The following is a 22,497-nucleotide window of genomic DNA, read 5'->3' on the forward strand; positions in this document are numbered from 1 at the left end:
GTGAATTGAAACAGAAACATATTTGAAAAATTAAAGCATCAGTTCACAGAAATAAAAATCAACCAAACAAAAAGCCAATTTTTTCTCACTTCTTACTTGCGGTACGTGGATAGTTTAAATTGTATTTCACTGAGATTGCATTCACCTCCACTGTACAGGATATAATGGAGGTGAATGAAATCTCAGCTATGGTGCACAGCAAAAAAAAAAACATTTTAAAAAATCAGCAACAACATCTCTATCTAAAACAAATTCCTCCATTCCTCTGGGTAACCAAAAGAAGTCACCAGCAAATGACAGACTATTTCTTCACAAAAACTCCATTCACCTCCATTGTTGTGATATACTGGCAGAAATATCAGAGTTGGAAATCACAAAACCTGCACAAATAAAACCAAAACTATCTGCATACCTCTGAAATGAGCTGTGAACTGACACTTGTCACCTCAACATGACATCAACTGAGGTGAAATAATCAACAAAATAAGACAAGACAGTCTTTTAACTTCTTTAGAAAGAGTTTATTTAGTGCATTTCTAGTTTGTCCACAGCAGGAACCAAAATATTAAGTTAATCTGTGCTCCCATTGGTTAAACTGGTTCTGCTTCTGGTCCAACACCATTGGTCCATTCACGTTCTGGTGCAATACTATTGGTCCAGTAGTGTTCCGACACCCTCACGTTGGTTCACTAGTGTTCTGGTATTACACTATTGGCTCACTAGTGTTCTCTTTGTGGTCAGGAACACGTAAGACCAGAAAAAAAGGACCTTCGGCATGCTGCTACTGAGCAGAGGTCCACAAGCTTCCATGCAACAACAAACAAACAAACAAACAGCAAGGGACAACAACAACAAACGGAAAGATAAACAACAGCATTGCTTGTAAGAAGTAAGCATGGAAGCATATACAGTAAACCTTATTTTAACCTGCTAAAGCCCTCAGGAGGTTTGTCTGATATACAACAGATCTTAAAAAGGTAAAATCCCCCCCCCGCCCCCCCGACACATGCGTGCACACACACACTCACTCTCACTTGCCCACACGTACAACACTCCTACTGCAAGCACAGCACTCACTCACACACACACACACGCACACACACACGCACACACACACACCACACACACACACACACACACACACACACCCAGGCGCACCCGCATGCAAACAAATGATCAGTCCTCATAAGTGTACAAGGAATACGTTCGTCATTTTTAAAAATATGACTTAACCCCATGAGCTCTGTGTAAACATAGCGTACGGTAGAATAGATAAGGACTTTCTTCCTTCCTTTGTCAGTCTGTAACTTTCTTGCCACTCTTTCTCGCCTTTACACTGCAATAACTTAGTTAGTTATAGTAATACTTGGACTCTTTGGTTCTCTGTAACAGTCTGTTTATCTATGTGACTGACTGACTCTTTCCATCCCTCTTTTTGTCTCTCCCTCCCTCCCTTGTTCTCTCTGGTTATGATACAGCAAGGAAGAGTATTCAAGGGAAGAGATTCACAGGTCCTGTCCCACTGCAGACCAGAGCAGCGGAGCCAGACGGGTTGATTGTCCTTGATTTATTTACATCACAGTCAGTCACAGTGGGCTCCGTTAAGTGGAAGAACACATTCCTGTCCTCTTTCATTTTCTCCTCGCCTCCTCCTACCCCTCACCAGCCTGATGTGTGGGCATGGCCTGAGATCTGCACGTGTGTCTGTGTGTTTGTGTGTGTGTGTGTGTGTGTGTGTGTGTGTGTGTGTGTGTGTGTGTGTGTGTGTGTCTGCATGTCTGTGAGTGTGTGTGAGGTGTGAGGGGTGGGGGGCTAGGATAAGTCATTGTTGCTGGGCGACTTCCCTCCGCCGTTGAGTAGGGCCGAAGCGCTGCGACTCTTGGTCGGCGTGCCGCTGCCTGACCGTGAGAGTTCTGTCAGGTCATGGAGAGACGGCTCCCTATACATGGCCACTACACACACACACACACACACACACACACACACACACACACACACACACACACACACACACACACACACACAAGAATCATTAATCAAATGATAAAAAGTTGTTGGTCTCAACAAAGGTTAGGTTGCCTTTAGAATGACTTTGTGACTTTGAATGACAAAATGACTTTTGTCAGAGGGGAATTCCTGCAATGCTAAGCTAAGTTTTAAGCTCTGATGTAATGATACATAAAAACACAAGTAATAATCTCATAAATAAGCTCGCGAACCATGTCTGTCTGCCTTGTGGGGCTGCCTTTTACATACAAGTAGTCATGTGATCAATTGTAATATATAATATAAAAAATGTTTGATTATTTCACCTAAGATTTTAGATATTAGTCTGGCTGGTCTGTCTGGTTTGAAGTGATTTCACAAATTTTCATGCACCAATCAGACTTAAGCGAAATAATAATCAGAGTCAGAGTCTGATGACAGTGATGGATTGTTTGCTAACGTTGCCAGGGAGACGCCACTGTCAATCAAATCTGATCAAAGCACACCCACTGAGTCCTGATGAAGCAGATTATTTTTTGAATGTTAAACGTATTAAACAATAATTGAAGATGTTTTTCCTAATATTAATGTTGATTGTTGCTTATTTAATCATGAATATTTAAAGATCTCCTCCAGAAATGTTTTAAAGGGCTGGAAAACCTATTTTCTCAATCAGCCTCCTACTACGAATGATGGGACCCTACATCAGCACACTACTTTGATTACTTTTCTCACGATGGTGAAGTTGGCAGGGCGCTGGAAAAATGTGATGTCACGTATTTCCGTGCACAAATCATTCATCTGTCAAATGTGACAGTTTGTTTGCTTGCGTTGCCAGCTCACTGTCAATCAAATCTGATCAAACCACATTTGCACAATCCTGACAAATCAGTTTGGCTGAGTTTATGAGCGTTATAGGGCAACTGCACAACAACTGCACATGTGAAAAAGACCTCTGTAGCCCGCTGCTCATCTTGGACAACACCTCTCACCCCCTGCATGAGACTGTGGGTTCCCTGAGCAGCTCCTTCAGCAACAGACCGCTGCACCCACAGTGCAAGAGGGAGCACTACCGCAGGTCCTTCATCCCAGCAGCTGTCAGACTTTTTGACTCAGTAACAACTTAAAGTAGCACTGCCTGTCTTAATAACATCTGTCAATACCTACCACAGTCACTTTTTTTTTGTTGTTTGCACTACTTTATTCCTGTACTGTACAGTTCTTACATACATATGTAAATATAATTTCTTACATGCACATGTAGACCTGTACTGTATATTCATATATATTTTTTGTCAACATGCCACGACCTCATGCTGTAACCTGTGTAATATTCAATCTAAATCACATCAGTACAAAAAACTGTATATAGTGTACATACAACCCTAATTCTATTTTTTTCTTTATATCTTGTATCTTTTTCTGTTTTATTTTGTTATTTAATGTCTTTTTCTTTTTTTCTTATGTGCTTATCCTCTATCAGGAGCTGCTGTAACAAGTGAATTTCCCCAGTGTGGAATCAATAAAGTCTATCTTGTCTTATCTTATCTCTGCTTGAGGCTACATTAGCCACTCCTGGCATAACACACCTGAATTTCTGACCGAACTGTCTGTGATGGAGTTGTGGTTTTTGTACGCGCAGAATATAAAAGATGATATCTCTGGTTCTGCTGCATCAATTTTCAACCTTTTTTAAAAAGTATTGTCCGCTGTGAATCCAAGTCATAGCCAATGCTAAATCGGTGGAGTACTCTTTTAAAGGACCAGTGTGTAGCATTTAGTGGTGTAGATCCATATTACAGCCCCCTCGTCTCACCCTACTCTTCCTAGTGTGTAGGAGAATCCATGGTGGCCATGAAACTCACCAAAAATGTGATAAGCCCTATCTAGAGCCAGTGTTTGGTTTGTCTGTTCTGGGCTACTGTAGAAATATGGCGGACTCCGTACAAGAGGATCCGCACCCTCTGTAGAAATAAACTGCTCATTCTAAGGTAATGAAAACACAATGATTCTTATTTCTCAGGTGATTATACACTAATGAAATAATACCTATGAATATTATGTTACATTTCTGCCAATAGATCCTACTAAACGTACTAAAAAACAGGTATTTGTTATGTTTTTTAGCTTTACCTCTGGGTACTGCTTATTTAATCACAAATACCTACAATATATATTACAGAGAAAATTAAAGAAAATACAGCTTTGAATTATAATCTGATATGGTTTTTCAACAAAAAAAGTTCTATAAACTACTACATTACCCCATCTCTCTTCCCTTATTGAAAAATCCAGGCTCTATTACTATGCAAATATGTTTCATTTTAAAAGTCCATTCTCTCTGTGTGCTGTACGTTTCTAGTTCCCATCACTTCCACAACTTTGGTCTGCTGCTGTATTACTAAGGGGTTTAGTGCAGTTATCTCTCCTACTAGTCTTACCTTTGAGCGGTTTCGGTATGAAGTGTGCGGCGGCCTTGTTCTTCTTGACGTGATTCCCCTTCATGATTCCACCCTCCTTGTTGAGTCCCAGGTACCAGGCCCGACCTGAAGCCTGCTGACGGTACAGCATGGAGGAGTAGGTGACGTAGTAGTTCTCAAACACTGACTCCTTGAACTTACACTCTGGGGTAAAATGTTCCTGAGGGGAAAGTGTGACAGATATGAGAACAAATCACAAAAGAAAGAAGACAAGAAGGTGATTAAGTAGATGGAGATGCAGGGGGGGAGTCACAGAAGGTATGAGTTTATAATGGCGACTCCATTAAAAAGTGTTCAATCACTCCTCCATATTGCCATCAGTGTATTCATCTATCAGTTGCTCTGCTCTTTGAATCATTATCTCGGCCAGGCTGTAGTCTCCGGGAACAAACTGCACCAACTTAGGACAGCTGACATTTGCATTTCCTTATTCCTGCATCTCCATAGCAACCGGCTACTCCCTTGAATACCAACCAGCCCACTGAGAGAAAGATGGTGCCCAGGTTGCCGGGGGAAACGGAAAGATACAGAAAGAATGCTCTTTCTCTCTGTCATCCATTAATCTTGTATGAATTTTGATTAGGTTTTGTTTATGTATAATATTCAAATAGATTATGTATGAATAAACAGACAAATGTGATTTGTGAGTGTGTTTGGATCTATACGTGTGTTTGTATTCTGCATTTAATATCAGGCGAGAAGATGAAACAAGTGATATCAGTGTTATGACTGAAGACAACCCAATGCATTCAGCACTGGACATGATGGGACAGATATTGTGGTGGCATACGTGCCTGCACAGGCGTAGCAGCACGGCTGTTATTACATCGAGGTGTTAGTTTTCATCTTTTGCTCTCACAGCCTTGTATAGATTGCTGGAAGTGTGTGTTATTTTTGTTGATTCTTTTTTGTTATTGCATCTACACCACCCACCATCGCCGCTCAAGAACTAAAGTGAGGCACTTAATGCACTGCACTGCAGCCAACACTGCCTTCTGACCTGTCTGAGAAAATATATGCACAGTGGGGAAGTATGTGTAAATCTATCAGAGAAAGGCATAAAAACAAATTTAAGGAGCCATGCGTTAATGGACACAAAGTAATCTTCCTATCAAAGAATCACAGAAGGGAGATCAACAAAAGGAGGCTGGAGGATGATCTGTAATCAATCCTGAGAAGCCACAATATCAGTAGATAGATAAGAGAAGCTCAGACACTGGATTATAGCACCCAGTGGCAGCTGACTCACAAGGCAACACTGTAGTTAAAGTATTGATGTGATGATAGGATGATAATGAGACTGGTCACACTGAAAACTGCTGCTTTATTACTCAACCCCGACCCAAAGAAGAGATTTTAGTCTCTAATGGTCTGTAATGATGATGATGATGTGGATGGTGGTGGTGTGTGTCTGTGTGCATGGTGACCTACGGAGGTGTAGAGAAAGCCTTCGTTGTTCATTGCCAGATAAAGTTTGGTCTGGACGCCCTGGATGGCCACCACACGAAGCCCCACTGGGATCAGGTTGAAAACAGCTATGTATGCACACACAAACCCACATAAACACACACAACAAACACACAAGCACACACAGCAAACAAACGAGCACTCACACAGTGAACACAGAGGGAAACAGAGAGAAAAATCCTCATCAATATCAGTGTAGCATCTGGTATGATGGCACCTCCATTTTGCCACAGTGAAGCTATTTTACAAGGTCACTCTGGCACTGAGGCCACTGAATTACACTGATAATTTAGCGCCTGATATTACTGTAAGCGTGGGAGGAAAAGGGTGAGAATCATCAAATGACACGTAGCAAAGCAAGGTTTGGTGTTCATTTGACAGTTCAAGGATCAGTTTCATAAGAAAAGCGACAGAGCTACCGTTGCTGAAATTATTTCTACAAGGGCTACCACCATTTCTTATTACAGTTTATATTACTTTTCATACCCAAACCACATCTATGGCCCCTCTTTTAGGTACGAGCTCCTTGTTTTGTCTTAGCTGGTCGAAATCCTATTCCTGCTCAGAATTACTCTGTTCTGTGTCATGTTCACTCCCCTGCATGTTTGTTTGCATTGCCTTCAGGGCTGCACAATTCAAAATCGCAATATGGCTAAGCAAACTATCCAAATTGCAGAAGCTGGAATTTTTTGATAAAGGGTAAAATATGAGACAAAACATTGTGAAGTACTGTAGTTCTGCAGAGATGTCCTGGCTGATTTTAATAGTTTATTCAGTGAAATGAAAACTGTGATGCAAGAATGATCAATGTTCATTCCGACTAGTTGTGAATCATATCGATTTTTTTGTAACATATAATGCCTTCATGCAAATTTCCTGCATCTTCCTGAATCCATGCCTTGTGGGAGAACACAAAGCACCATCCGAATGGCGATTAAATATTAGAGGTGATTTACAACACAACAAAATAAACAATGTTTTTCTCTTATCACCAGATATATATCGTCATAACGCACAGCTCTAGTCAAAACGTAGTGAAAAAATCATATTTCCCACACCGAGAGGTGACACATTCAAATGTCTTGTTTTGTTTAAACCCCAAAGATATTCAGTTTACAATTATGTAAATCATTTAAGACTTTTTCTCAACCAAAGTGACTGAAGCAATAATCTGAACTGTGTTTACCAATCACCTGCTTAATCAACTCATCTTTCCAGGATTAATTCCTGTGTTTTAATATATAAAGTAGGTTCAAGATTCCTTGACAATGGCTGATTCATAAACACCAGCAACCTAAACAGTGTTTGGGCTCAATAATCTTGATCCATGACAATGAATACAACATTAAAGCAGCAGATTGTCTGATCTAATTCAATGATATGTCCATGCATGTTGCATAGATGAAGGATCTACAGTAGATTTAAAGCTTGATAATTTACAGGCGTTTGGGTTTATTGAGACATTACATCACAACACTGACACTATCTATCATATTTGTTGTTGTTGTTGTTGTTGTTGTTGTTGTTGTTGTTGTTGTTTGGCCCCAGTTGTTTGGTTTCAGCAAAAAAGTTATTTATATGTTTCTACAGTAAAAGCATTGTGGCAGCGACATAATTATTCCGGACAGTTTGATGAGTCAGGCCCTTGTTTAATTACACTCATTTAGCCAACCATGTTCTTTATAATGACTGTGGTTATATTGAGACGTGGATTACATGGATTATCCGTTCAAATCCAGTCACGGTCGACTGGTTTTCGTGTGGGTAGGCGTTTACATGATGAATACACCATGTTATCATCTAATTAAAGAACACACTTCCTTCGTAGCCACGTCTCTCTCTTTGTACACAACAGTTGGTGGCCTGAGGAGTGGCAGAGATTAATGTGCGATGCTGGCAACAACGACCGAGCACGAGAAGGAGAGCGATTGCCGTCTGAACCACAACAACAGAATTGAATTAGCCATATCAATCACCTGTCGTGGCGTGTGCGTGTTTGTGCGTGTGTGCGAGGGGAAAATTTGTTCACTGGATCAGTTCGACCAAGTATATTTCAGTATTTCACCAATTTGAATGTTGCACTGTGGATTCTGTGGCTATTTAATCGATTTCTTTGCCTGGGAAGAAACATTTAACACAGACAGATTGCCATGTTGCCATTTGACCTTTGGAGGAGAAGCATGTACCAGTTTGCTAATTAAATGAACACTTGAGATGTTGTTGAGTGACTGAGTTCCCACAACAGACAAGTTTATCACAACATTTTATTTAAACTAGTTATAGTGAATATATGGGACTGACCCTGCTAGATATTTAACCTTCAACATGTTGTGATGGTCTATTGTACGTTGAAGTAATATCAAAATATAAAGAAAGCCTAATTTCAGTCTCTACTGTGCAGTAATATGTTTATCTTCTTTTATCTTCCTTTACTCTAAAAGCTCTAAAGATCCCAAATTGAGGTATTGAGACTGATTCAACCCGTGCAGCTGGTGCTGCTCAAAAAATGTCTTTCTTTTGTAAAGTAAATTTTCTATTTATTTTCTTTATACCAGAACAGAAAAACTCTTTACATGAATTTTAAATACTGTATTTATCCTTTTTACCAGCGTTGGAGTGACACACATACATCATTTATGATAACTTAAGATCTCTAAAGTTCTTTTTAGAGCTGAAGTGATGAGCTGATTAATCGACTGACAGACAATTCATCTGCAAACAATATAATTATAATATTATATTATATTTCTCAAACGTTTTTCCAATCAAAAGTACCAAACATTTGCTGGTTCCAGTTTCTCAAATGTTATTATTTAAAGCTTTTATTTGTTACATATGATGGTAAATTGAATAATTGTGGGCTTTTGACTGTTGGTCAGATAAAACAGGCAATCTGAATATGTCACCTTGGCAAAGTCAAACAATTCATCAATTAGTCTAGAAAGTTATTGGCAGCCTAATCAATAATGAAACTGCAGCACAAGTTGACCTTTAAAATAAAGAAAGTCAAATAAATAAAACCAGTGAATATGGAGATATGTGGATGGCCAGTATTATTTTCTGTATGTCCAAAGGTCAGAGTTTGACTCACCATAGGTGCTGTCTTCATCCTTGGTTCCATCAATGGTGCCATCAGGCTGCATCTGCAGCTGGAAGCCCTGACGACTGGAAAGCCTGGTCACAATGCCCTTTAACTGGGGCTCTGAGAGGAGGAGAGGAGATACATTGATTGCATTCATTCCTTATAACTGTCATGTGATCACATGTATCAAATCCAGCAGTCTCCAAGAAGCCGGAAGTGCCAGAGGAGGAGAAGGTGTTTATATTTCCAATCTCTGGGCCTTGAGGGCCCAGTATCGATCCCTGACCCCTGTACATTGTGGCGCACACTGAAATCAAAGAATAATTGACAGATGTGACATGATGCTGAGATAACTCAGGCTCTGCTTGAATTCTAAGATCTCCATTAGCTATCACACACACATGCTGCTACAACACTTTGCTTCGGGACAATACAAAGTTATTTACATGAGATGTTTGTGGTGTCATGCAACAGGATTAATTTCTGAGCCACTGCCAGAGGAGACTATCCAGAGGGTGACGAATGATGAAGTGATGAAGGACAAGCCTTAGTGATGAGAGAAAATGATGTTGGATGCTGGTAATGATGCTGATGGTGATGGTTAAGGTGGTGCTGCAGCCTGTGGCTTTCAGACTTTTCTACCCCCCACTCTCAGACCTGGTGGTCGCCTTCTCTTCCTTTTCTTCCTCGATCCAAACAATTTCACACGCGAGAACACGTTCAGTTTGCTCGGCTTCTCGTTTGTCCCTTTGCTATTGCTCGGGCTGCCGCTGCCGCGGCAAGCGTTCGCCTTCTCCCGCTCCCTTGCCTGCCGCTTCTGGCGGATCAGGGAGCTGGCAATAGCCGCTGCCCGGGACATGTTCCCCCGGTAGAGTGAAACAAGGCTGTGCGTCCCGGTTGCAGGGAGGGGCGGTTCGCGGATAAGGCGGTGGGGGTGTGTGGGGTGCGGGGAGGGGGTCTACACCACCCACGGTTCAGTTCGCATCACACACCGGCCGCTGCAGTCTCGCAGATATCCGTGATTGTAAAAAGCGTCCAGAATCATCCATCGGTGCGTCCGGGCGCTTCATGGATGTAGTTAAACAAATCCAATAATCTGCCAGTGAGTGAGCGTTAACGACGCCGCCTCACATACCCCAAAGGGGTCTGAGTGGCAAAACCTGTCTGCCCCCGTCCCCCACCCCCCACCCCCCCGCCTCACGCCGGTGATTCTTCTGGCCCGTCCCGAGAGAGCGTGGAGGAGGAAGAAGGGGGTGCGTGAGGATCCAGTCCGGGTCCAAGTGGCGAATCAACAGCTTAGAGGCTGGTGCGAACGACACCGGGGGTTGCTGCTGATGATCACTGCAGCTGCAGCTTCTGCTGATGCTCCGCACCGCTCCCCGGGTGATGCTCCGCTCCTCGACGCTCTCCGTGACAGAAATGCAGCAACCGGAATGTTTGTCAATGAAACAGCTCGGGGCTGGTTCAGTGGGAAAGGGATCATGATGCAGCCGTGCCGTTCATAAAACTGCTGCAGCCCTGCCCGCCCCGAGGAAGAAGAACGAGGAGGGAGGGGTGGGGGGAGTTGGACATGGGGGGTGTATGTTGGACGTGTGTGTGTGTGTGTGTGTGTGTGTGTGTGTGTGTGTCTGTGGTGGGAGGGGGGACGGTTTGGGGTGTCAGGGTGTGATGAGGGGGCTCTTTCTCACAGGGCACCTGTAACCCTGAACCCCACGTGGCATGATATTTACATGTTAGACTGAATACTGATGTGTGATAGGCAGGGAGATTGAGAGGGGGGGAGGGAGGGAGGGAGGTGGTTTAATATAGGAGGAGAAAAATAAACAGCCAAATAAGAGGGAGCTGGGAGACAGACAGGTGAATGAATGAGAGGAGGAATAATGGAAAGGGGGGGCGGAAGAGAGAAAATGAGATATTGAGTGTGTGTGTGTGTGTGTGTGTGTGTGTGTGTGCGCGAGAGAGAGAGAGAGAGAGAGAGAGAGAGAGAGGGAGAGAAGGTGAGAGAGAGAGAGAGAGGGGGAGGAACTTGGATGGGAAAAGAGAATGATGAATGAAAGAGAGGAGGGAAACATTAAGAGAGGCTAAAGAGCGAGAGAGAGATATACACCACTGAGTGTGTGAGTGGGAGAGAGGGAGGAGAAGAAGAAGAAAGAGAGAAATGAAGGAGATATTACATATATGAGGAGGCATGAGGAAATAAAGTACAATATGAAGAATACAAATGGAGGAAGGAAAATGAAGTGAAGGGACAATAATGGACAAGATGACCTGGTGTGTGTGTGTGTGTGTGAGAGAGAGAGAGAGAGAGAGAGAGAGAGAGAGAGAGAGAGAGAGAGAGAGAGAGAGAGAGAGAGAGAAAGTGGAGAAAGAGGGGGAGGGAGAAAGGAGGGGCTCTCATCTTCTTTTGGTGCAGAGGTTCACCATTGCTGAAAGGCTGCGGCGTGCAGGAAGGAGGTGAATAACAACACAGGAGACAGCACTTCAGTCTGGATGAGATGTGTCACATCCTAAGATGTTCCCTTTGCTGAGGCAACACACACAGCAGCAATCAGCCAATTCATGCATGTCGACTGGCCACAGGCAGCCCCCACAGGGAGACTTATGCACAAGCTGTCAGCGGCAGATACAGCTGCAATGGCGCATGGCAACTGCAACTCCAACCAGTCTTGAGGAAGATGAGGCGCTGGACAAAGAGCAGACTGACTCACAGCAGAGGGTGACCTGTGGCACCTGGCGCCGAGCAGCAGGCAGAGCCTAGTGCATGCTGTTCACCAGTGGAAAAGGTAGTGAAAATCGATGGGCTGGGAGAGCGAGATGATGTGGTGAGCCGTAAATTACATGACAGAGGAGGAGGCAAACTCAGTAAGCTGCAGCCCACTATGAGAATGAGCCAATGGGTGGAGGAGAAGGTGATGGACTGTGGACAGCATGGGGTCAGGACCTGGTCACCGAAGTGGAGCCTTTTAGCGTGTTCTTTACTGAAGGAGTTACACCTATGACCTTCTGGTTAGGTAAGACCCTTGTAAATGTACAGATATAATATAGTTTAGGTGTTACTGTGTAGCTCAGCCCACATGCTGCACATTCCCTGAGAGAGACGAGAGAGCCACAAAAAGATTTCATATTCAATCTGAGATGTCATCTCAAACATCGATATTTGAAAGCAAACACGTGCAATAGCTGTAATGAAATGACTGAAAGCTAGTCTAGTACTTCATCTTTCATTTATGAGGTCCATGCTTTTAAGCTCATACCACGTGCCCCTAAAAGCAAAAGCCACACAAACAAGAGGATAACAAAATGTGATGTAACGTTATATGGGCTGCAGGAAAAAACAAACCAGATGCAAACACCGATCCTCACCCTTTGACTTAAATCAGCACAATGCCAAATTGAAATGTTAAAGAAAACAAGTAAATCAATTAGTGAATCAATAGAAAGACCATTAAACAAATGGGGAAAGGATGGGGGGGGGGTGTAAAAAACCAATTTGTCTCCACACAAAAAAAGCAGGATGATTAATTAATTACTGAATAAACAAATTAAAGTTTATAAACAGAAACATAAAATGAGCCCCAATGGGAGAGGTTGTTACACTAAGAGTGAAATAAAAAGATCAATTTAAGCTGTTGCATCTATTTTAAGCTTAAAAACATGTACACTTCTGTAAGGTTTTGGCTGGAGCCACGTAGCGCCCCCTACAGGCAGCGGGACTTTGGCAAAAGAAGAGAAAACAACAGCATATTTGCAGAAAATACTAACAGAGCCTTTATGTGAGTATTTCTCAGTCTAACCATGAATGCCAGTTAGAGTATAATCAGCCTCTCACAATAGAAACCCAGCAGCATTCATAACACTCTGCAACCAACCGCTGAGGCGACGGTAGACCGACACAGGCAGCAGTCGACAGTGTGATACATCCGTTAAAGAACCGTGGAATTGACAAACATCTTGGGATATTTTGGTTAAGGCAGAAAGTTATTTTGGTTCATCTTATTTTGGTAGAGTGTCAGAAACCGCCCCACAGACATAATCCGACACGGGTTTTTGACAGTAAAGGGATTAGTCCGAGTGCAAAGTGCTGAGACTTTGGGTTCAGAGGGCGTTGGTGTTAACTCATGTCGAGCCAATTAAACAATTAATTCAGCGTCTCCAAAATGAAAACTGTGTTCTGTTAAGTTATTTGATGTTTTTAAAAGTCTGTAAGAGTTGTGAAATCTCCACTGAGCGTGGAGGACACCGATACAACTTCAGGATTTCAGTAACTGACATTTTGACGGATTTATTCTCAAGGCTGCAACACAACAGAGTAATATTCAGAGCCTATATTACAAGGTCATTCATTGTGAACGTGTGAGTGTGTAAAAGTTTAACATGTTATAATTTGTTGGGAGTCGAGCAGTCACACACACACACACACACACACAGCGGAAGGGCGTTTTCAGAACCACGGACAGCGCTTTAAGGTTTAATAGGGTTAAAAACACACGTTTTACTCAGTTTGTACCAACATGATTACATTATTTCAAACACAAAAATCTAAAATTAATACTTTGGAAACATTTTAAGGGTCGAAAACTAACTCTAGGTCTATTTGTAACATCAAAAAAGGACCAAAGCAGTCGTCTATTTCAGAAAACTCCGTTTAGAAACTTTAAGAGCTTATTACTGCGAGTTAGCCTATCCTTTCCCCCCTATTACAGCCTATTTCTTAAGCTCATTATACACAGATTTGTGCTAATATTCGTACATTGGCCTTTAAGGACTTTGTAACATTTAGGGCCGGATCAAATCTAATTATTTCGGCCCGTTGCCCACCGGTCCTACCTGAGGTCGATCGGCGGATAGGGAAACTCATGCTGCGCCCGTGGAGCTCCGGAGCCGTGTGCTCATGGCCCTTTCGCACTTCCTGTTGTGAGCTGCTCGACCAAAAGAGGAGGAATTACTGAAGTTCAAACCAGAGAATTCTCCACGGCATTGGATCCATTAAGGCCGCGCACATGGCGTTGACGGGAGATCATTACAGAACATTAGAGGCCATTAAGCCGTTGGAACCGGTCATTAATGATTCATCTCAAGGCCCCGCTGATCTGGCACAATGAGAGAGGGAGGGAGCCAAGAGGCCGTTCCCAAATCCAAGGATCTATCGAGGAAGCAGTCTGTGTGTTTTTTAGTATTTGTAAGTGTGATCAGAGTGAAACGGAACTGTAACTGTCTTATAAATCAGATTTGTAGGGATCACACAGATACTCTGTATTAGTCTTCCAGTAACTCCTAATCCCAATCAGGCACACCCCATACACTTTATCTAAAAACCTAAACGTAAAAATGTATATTTCTCCTTGCCAGATTTGATATTTTTTATATATTTTAACTGTATTCGGTTGCTGTGTTGCAGTACTATAAGTTGCCTTATGCTGCCTTGAAAACTCAGTTTAGCACTGTAACAAAGGACACAATTTTTCAATTATTTTTCAGTTAATCTGACGATTATCTTCTTGATTAATTGCTTAATCTGTTCAAATGGAGGGAAAAATATAACAAAAAATGCCACACAATTCCCTAAAGCCCAAGGTGATGTTATCAAATTGTATGATTTCCACTACAGACACTGCTAAACCTAAATTCATCCAACATACATTCTATTTTGAATAAGACAAACAAAAGCAGAACTTAAAGTCTATGCCTCTCTCGTGTAAACCTACCTTTGTGATTGAGATTTACTGCACTCATTGCTTCAACTGGAGCATCAACAGAAAAGAAAACATTATGACAATCTCTATGTCAAACACAGGAAAATGTGACTCGAAGATTTGAGGTTACTGGCCTCAGAAAAAATAACAAACTACCTCAAAAATGACAATTCTTAATATAATTTACAATTTAAACAGCAGTTAGTATGTCTTGTCCTACACTTAACCTACTTTACAACCTAAATTACTTTTATTTCTGCCACAAAACTACATTTTACATTCTAGTAGAAAGCCAAAGATACCAAATATGTCAGTGCTGAATTTAGCAAAATATGTAAATAAGGTGATATACTTAACTATATTCATTTGATGGAATGGTTCAATGGTTAATTGGTAAAGTTTCTCATTGAAGCTGTAAAAGCTGGAACAACATGATGAAGATACACTTTTACACTGGAATAAGATGATTTAAACAACCTTAAAGCTACTTAAGGGGATACAAAAGAGGGAAAACTGCATGTAAAGGCTCTAATTGTAAACAATTACAAGTTATAACCCTTCTCTAACCCTTTGAAAAAAGTAAGAACCAAAAGTCCTTAATTCAAAAGTTTTTTTTTTAAATAGACACTTACCAACTCAACATGCACTCACACACAGAAACACACAGCTAATGGCTTTGCACTACATCAATGGGTCTGTGGGCTTTCCTCAATGCACACCACCTCAGCACATTATAGTAACCACACTGAGAGCAATGCTCCCAGTCCATGATTACACACAGAGTCTACACAGCCACACATAGCTCTGAATTATCAGCCCATTACATTGTTGTGCTTCCTGTGAAGCAGCCTGTTAGCAGCGTCCATATCACTGAGATGATACAGAAATTATTACAGATTGCAGAGTGTCTATACCGCGGGGCAGGAGCCTATAAAAGGCGTTGAAGGCAGTGAAGCAGGATATTACTGGAGAACATGCACACTCAGCAAGTTGAAAAGTAATGCTAAGAGAGGAAGAAACATCAAAGTTATCTTGGAAATAAATGTGCTTCTCAATCTCATTTTCCAAATCTCTTTGAGGCTACAAAGCGGAAGAATTGTTGTTTTTGCCCACATAATCGTATCGTTATCATTTCCTGTGATAAGGAAATAACTCTACCAGATCAAACTGATGGCTGGACCGGGTCACTGTGTGCCTTTGTTTCACTGCGTCTCTTTCTTTCTTTCCTCCATTTGTTTCACCTGAACTGAAAGGCCATTTTAGCTTTGAACAAAGACATAAAACCTCCCAAAATAGCTTTGTAGCCTTGACTTGAAATAGCAAACCACAAAGATGCCAGCAGGTACGTTTTGGCAAAGTTTCCTAGTCCACCAGCCTGGGCAGGTAGCCAGAATTCAATCACTGTGTAAAAAAAAAAAAACCTCCTGTGTGTTTCCCTTCGGATTTTAGAGATCAGCTGTCACTACCAGTGATTCACATTATCAGCCACTAGATGGCGCCATATTGTCAGATAAAATAAAAAAAGGGAGGTTGTGGAAATGTGTGTGTGTGTGTGTGTGTGTGTGTGTGTGCGTTTGTTGAATGGGTAATGTCGAGCCCCACAGTAAAATCTATTTTTGTATCTCTGAGGTGAAAGTTTCTTGATTTCAGGTCACCAGATGCTCCGCCTGACACCTCTCACATCACCGATATCCAAACTCACAAACACATTAGATGAATGGTGTGTGGTGTAGCAGCCCTGCCTACCATTGACATCACTGTGTGTTAACACTGAGGCCTGTTAAACTTCAGCGTGAGAGTTTGTAGCCTGTGTCACCTTGGTAACTTATTTCACCTTGTAGCAGACATCCCAAACTTATAAGAAAGGAGCCAAAATATTATATTCATATATATCTCTCTATATACTGTATCACTTTCTTTCCTCTTGTGATCACTCTGCAGCCCTTGATATATGAGTGCATAGTGCTATACATTTACATAATACATTTAAGGGCCTGATCAATGGCTATACTTCATCATTCTGTCACACTACTGTGACAATGTATAAAAATAATCATAGTAAGTGCAGGATTATAAGCAGCATAGAAGAAACCAAAGGGTAAACATCTGAAAACCTTTAGCAGACTTCATGGATGATAACGGAGGAAAAGTTTTGTTTCCGAGAACTCCATCACACCACTGTAACATTTCTATTTTTTATAGCATAGCATAAAAGGTGGATTAAGTTGAGATGTTCCACCTCCACCGTTGTCATTGTACTCCTAGTGACCATAAAGGACCAACAAATTAAACAGGAATGTTTTCTTCACTGACGGTGATATGCCATAAAGTTTGTGATATAATGTGATAAAACATCATTTTGGCCATTTTAGGATCAATAAAAGAATTTGAGCATTTTATTTTATCAACAAAAGTTTGTGATACTTACACATTTTGTTCAGCAGTATATTCTTATAATACCACTGTTTATGATTTTTGAAGCAATCGGCAGAAGTAAAAAAGCTAACGTTAGGCTATAAACGAACTACAGCACAGTCACATGATTTCAGCCTCACCACCACCAAACTTGCAACTTGTAATTAAATCATGTAATTAAAATCAAGTTAGAAATTTGACTTAGAACAGTTTGCAGGAGTGTGAGTATAAATAGAACAACGCTGTTAGGGTGGACTAGTGAGTAGATAAGTCTGTGTTTAGCGGGCTTGCGATGAATGTCACTGACAACCTCTGTAGTCTCATTTGGTCACTTGTTTCTAAGACACATAAAAGCTTCAAAATTCACGGGTGGGTTACGTACTATATATTATGTTTATGTTTTGTCGTAGACCAAAACATGAAAATCTCTTAAGCTTGTGTGTGACCTTATTCTGGCCATCTAACCAAAAACCTATTCAAACAAAACCATTGGCTTTGAGGTGCAGCACTCTATTAGGACTTAACACAGTATACATTGAAGCTGAGACTTAATTAGTTTTGCAGGTATTTCATAAACAAAGTATCCAAAACAAATTGAAACGTTGACCTAATGATGGTAAAAAACGGGGAAGTCAGTGGATCACCAGACTTATTCTGAGGAGGACATGCCTGTCTGTACCTAATTTCGTGGTGATTATTCTAAAAATTTCAACCTCATGGTGGCGTTTGAGGGAAAGTCAGGGGATCACTAAAGTCACTGGATTCATCCTGAGCGGACCATTAATGTTTGTATAAAATATAGCATTTCGGGCGCCCGGTTAGCTCACCTGGCAGAGCTGGTGACCACGTACCGAGTCCCTGCTGCAGCGGCCCGGGGTTCGAGTCCGACCTGTGGCCCCTTGCTGCATGTCATCCCCTCTCTCTACCCCCTCTCCTGTCTATCTTCAGCTGGCGCTCTCAATTAAAAGCAATAAAAGACCAAAGAAATGAATAATAATAAAAAAAAAAAAAAAAAAAAATATATATATATATATATATATATATATATATGGCATTTCATCCAATAGTTGTTGAGATATTTCAGTCTGTATCTGGACTAAAGTGATGGCTGATTGTGTTGGGATGTCCTTTTCGAGTGGGGTGAGATAGGCTTTGATATTTTTTGAATGATAAATATATTTGTACAGATGTAAAAATACGTAGGCGTTTTGTGCTCATTAGTGCTCGTAGTGCATTATTGCTAGACTCTGCTGACATCACTACATCAGTGAAACGTCAGATGTGGTTCAGTGATATATTGGATGGACTTTATTGCTGTACAATGTTGACCTCTGCAGCCATATTGCTGTGTCACAATCATGGTTAATTAACAGTAGTGTCTCTAGGGTGAATCCCCTCCTGCTGCTTATTTGTGAGCCCACAGACACACTCACTGAAACACACACACACATGCACCACATCTATAAGCCTAATCTCTTTAAGAACAAGATGTTAATGAGTTCTTGTTCTACCCTAACTTAATCCTTAACGCCACCATTATTATATACAGAACAGTACAAGGTGACATATAACCTTGCATGTCTGTCTACCAAAGAGGGAGTGAGTCATTACTGAAGACACTTTGAATCAGAAAGTACAACAAACTTGACACATTTCTGCGATTATAAGAGCAAACATTGCTCTGTGTTTGTCTCTGTGTCATTTTGTGTTGTTTTAAGTTACTGACTCAATCGATCTGTTCAATGTAATGAATGTGGCCTCAGTAATTGCAGTTTTAACTCTAATTTTCTCTCTTAATCAGTTTTTTCATGAAACTCTTTAAGTATCTTTCTTTTGTAAAAGGGATAGCTTTGGTTTATTGTTTAACTAAAGCTCAGTGCACCACAAATATACAGACAACTATACAAAGAGATGCAACACACTAGCGCTTCAACAAATACCGCTTTACTTATTAAAAACTGTTAAATTATAATGAGACTACGATAGTATGTTTTGAGGCTTTACTTTGTGGTGTCCTATACTGCTTTATACTGAAAGGTTACCTCATTTATGTGGTTGATAGACTGAAAACACCATAAACTATACATTTCACAAAGGCAGTATTACAGGGCTGTTGGATTGGAAACCATTACAATGTACCGGGATTACTGTTCTGGTCTCTCAGCGGCATTATCATCCCATAAATCACCCCTTCTGGTTTATTGGCTTGGTTTTTATTGCTTTTTGTTTATTGATGCGTTTGCTTTGAATCCTTTAAAGGTGCTTTATGAGTAAAAGTGACCATGAATAACGTTTATTATTACTCTGCCACGAGCAGTAAGTGTCAGTTGAACATGATTATGCTGCTATAGTAACCCCTACTGGCACTGTTGCATAGCAGCTGAAGTTTAACTGACATTGTTTACATCCAGCCTCTTCATTTGTTACCAAACCTTGTTATCTGTAGGCTACTCTCTTTATTATCTGTTTGTTTTATGACCGTTTGATTCGTAATTGTTTAAGTTTTCTGTGATAAGTACGCTGCCAAACTAGTCGCATTCAGGACTGTGTTATCCAACTCTTTAGCAGACGTGGAGGGTGGTTAACCAGACATACGTTTGACAGACCAACCAGTTAGTCTGTAACCTTACAAGTCTTGTAAAACCGAAAACTACTTCCATTAAAGCTCAAATCACACCTTTGTGTCGATAATCTTAGTATGTTTGGGCTCATTGTTGTCCCCCTTGTGGCTGTTGAGGGTATAAACATCCACAACAACAAACATTCACCAACCGACGAGGAGGGGAGCAGTAATGAGCTTATTATGGCTAAACTGCAGTGCACTACAATGAGACATCGCACTAGAAAACTTACAAGCCCACAAACGTGAGATTCATGCTTCATGCAGTATTTTTCAGTTTTATATGAGAAAAGACTTCCACGAATGAAGCAAAGGTAGCCAGCGTCTGGTTAACCACCTCTGTGAAAGGGCAGCACACAGGGCGGTTTCCCTGAATTCTTCTTGGGGCCGAGGCTACCGCTAAGCTCGCATTATAACGTTACTAGATTAACTGTCTGAGGCTAATGTGTTGCTAATGCTAATGTTAGTTAACTGGCTACCTGTTGATGTATTTTACTCTTTCTCTTATGGAGTCTATGTGTAGCCTAGTTTGCAAGAATAATGTGTTAATCATGGTTTCATCCTCACACGAGGGACAATGTAACTAATGTCAAGGCAACTTTTGTGAATCCATTCTCCTTGTTACTGTACAAATACATTCATTTTGTCCGACTCTGTATGGAATTGCATTGTTTTTCATTTGCGATCACTATCACTGACTTTGTTTTCTAGTAGTTTTCACAGTTCAAAGGCCAATTACTCTCTTCATACTTTAAGTGTGTTTAGCTTGCAGCATAGATGTGGACCTACATACAGCAAGGGCAGCAAAATTACAATGAATTACACTCCTACTGTACTCATGATAAATGGGTTACTGAATAAACTAAAACCTCCACTTGAGATCACTGGAGAAACAATGTTAAGAATTATATTTTTATAATTTCTAGAGGGAAATATTCTTTATGGAATGAGAAAAAATAATTTAACACCCCCACTTGATTAGCTTATTGTATGATGCATTGTGCAGAATACATTTGACTTATTTAATGTTCCTCTAATGTATTGATCTATATATGGACCCCTTCTCACTACACTCTGATACAAATCCGTGCATGCTGCCTCTTTCTGCATTTTTGTGAATGAGTACGGGTCTCATGAATAGGCTACATTATGATGCATGTTGATCGCGCTCAGCTTGCGGGCAACTCCCTTTTTTCTGTCTCCATGGCAATGATAGTATCCCAGTTTCCATTGCGGTGCATCGCGCGTCAATTTTATTGCTGTCCAGAGGGGAGAAAATTCATTTGTGCATGCGCGCCGCTGAAATAAGATCCGAGAGCCAGAAAACCCATCTGTGAGGTAAATAATAGCCAATGTGAAGATCGACATATATATTGGCTCAATGTAATAAACACCATGCGAGGTTTGTGGGTCACCTCCTGTATCTGTAAGACCCTCACAGAGAAAACATGTAGTTTACAGTGTGTTTTACACCAACAGCATCTATGGATTTTCTGTGGAGAGGGGGGTTGGAGCCACATTTCCAAACATACCTCCAACCATATTTTAAAGTAGTCCGGTTTATAAAGCCTGTATGCTGGACTGTGGGGGACAATGGCAATAAGTGGCCAGCATGCTGATCTCAGCACATCTTTATAACATATCCCCTCTTTTGTGCTGAGAGTAAAGAGAGAAGAAAAAAACAATATAACGCGTAAGATTACATCTTTCCTTATATCTGACTCGGGTTTATCATCACTCACCTTTGGCGGCATGGTCTTTATCCTCTTTGCCTTTCGTTTTTCCGCTCATGGAGCACTGGCGCTGCTGCTGCTTGCAGGATCAAACTTCAGGTGAGAGATGCAGGATCCCGGTTTTACTTTTTCATCCTCTTTCAGATTTTTCCGCCCAACACACTCGGTCCAACTCTCGCACTCTCTTTTTCTCTCCGTCCCTTCTTCTGCTCCACTCTCTCTCTCTCTCTCTCTCTCTCTCTCTCTCTCTCTCTCTCTCTCACACACATACACACACACACTCACACACACATACACACACACAGCCCGGCTCTATTTGTGCTTCTCGCTGTCACCATCAACCAGCAGGAGCTCTCCCCAAAGCGTGCGCGCGCAGAAACGACACACGCACGCGCACACTCAGAGACAAAGACAGACCCAAATACGTGCACGCAAGTGGATTAACAAACTCCTTCAGTCTTTCTGATCACACACATTTGAAGACCTAAAGGTACCACTTTCTAACAAGGCTGCCTTTTTAAAGGGCCTCTGTAACTAATGTCTTTATTGATGCCTCATAAATAAATTGTTAATCCGTTATAAATCCGTTATAAGCCATTAATAAGAACTTTTGCGTTACCAGATCGTGTAAAATCCTCCTCCCATATGACACTCTAGGCCTCCAATATCATTTTATTAACAGTTTATTAACATTTATAACTGCAGACTTAATGGAGTGTTGTTTTAACATTTATTGTTTTTTTAACATTTATGATTTCAGGTGAGTGAATATGTTTATTAGTGTTTATTAATGACTTTATTTGTATGGTTATTGGAAAGTGAGACACTTATAGAACAGGGTTGGTCAACACAGTTTATACTATACCATCAGAATCTGTATCCTTGATAGATTCCCTTTCAATGTGTAATGGAAACCTAAAGTGTCAGGTACTGTAGGAATGCAGTGACCTTACTTAAGCTCTGTTCATATGACATGACCGTCAAATCTTAAGCACTTCTTAACAATGATGTCCAGTGTGGG

At 41.2% G+C, this 22,497-nt stretch overlaps 1 protein-coding gene across 4 annotated transcripts; it reads right to left on the reverse strand.

The window, feature by feature from the left end:
* Window positions 1–499: 499 nt before the first annotated feature.
* On the reverse strand, window positions 500–21,823 carry fgf13b (fibroblast growth factor 13b). 4 transcript variants are annotated; one of them, XM_051400583.1, is made up of 5 exons: window positions 21,486–21,823; window positions 9,025–9,135; window positions 5,898–6,001; window positions 4,428–4,626; window positions 500–1,952 (listed from the first exon to the last, which is right to left on the reverse strand). In XM_051400583.1, exons 1-5 carry the CDS (start codon window positions 21,532–21,534, stop codon window positions 1,813–1,815), a joined length of 603 nt encoding a protein of 200 aa, XP_051256543.1. In that variant the 5' UTR covers window positions 21,535–21,823; the 3' UTR covers window positions 500–1,812. The 4 variants fall into 4 exon arrangements, with proteins under 4 accessions (XP_051256543.1, XP_051256544.1, XP_051256542.1 ...); XM_051400584.1 differs by lacking the exon at window positions 21,486–21,823 and adding an exon at window positions 13,843–13,960; XM_051400582.1 differs by lacking the exon at window positions 21,486–21,823 and adding an exon at window positions 9,673–10,547.
* Window positions 21,824–22,497: the final 674 nt, after the last annotated feature.

This window comes from Dicentrarchus labrax, unplaced genomic scaffold (assembly GCF_905237075.1).
Source record: "Dicentrarchus labrax unplaced genomic scaffold, dlabrax2021, whole genome shotgun sequence".
Taxonomy (NCBI): domain Eukaryota; kingdom Metazoa; phylum Chordata; class Actinopteri; family Moronidae; genus Dicentrarchus; species Dicentrarchus labrax.

What these genes read in the sequence shown, in the direction of transcription:
- fgf13b (XM_051400582.1), bottom strand. Translation starts at nt 9,874, where the DNA reads ATGTCCCGGGCAGCGGCTATTGCCAGCTCCCTGATCCGCCAGAAGCGG. An exon ending in GGATGAAGACAGCACCTATG is followed by an intron (nt 6,002 to 9,024) that starts GTGAGTCAAACT and finishes GTGCATACATAG; the next exon opens with CTGTTTTCAACCTGATCCCA. An exon ending in CATACCGAAACCGCTCAAAG is followed by an intron (nt 1,953 to 4,427) that starts GTAAGACTAGTA and finishes GTGTGTGTGTAG; the next exon opens with TGGCCATGTATAGGGAGCCG.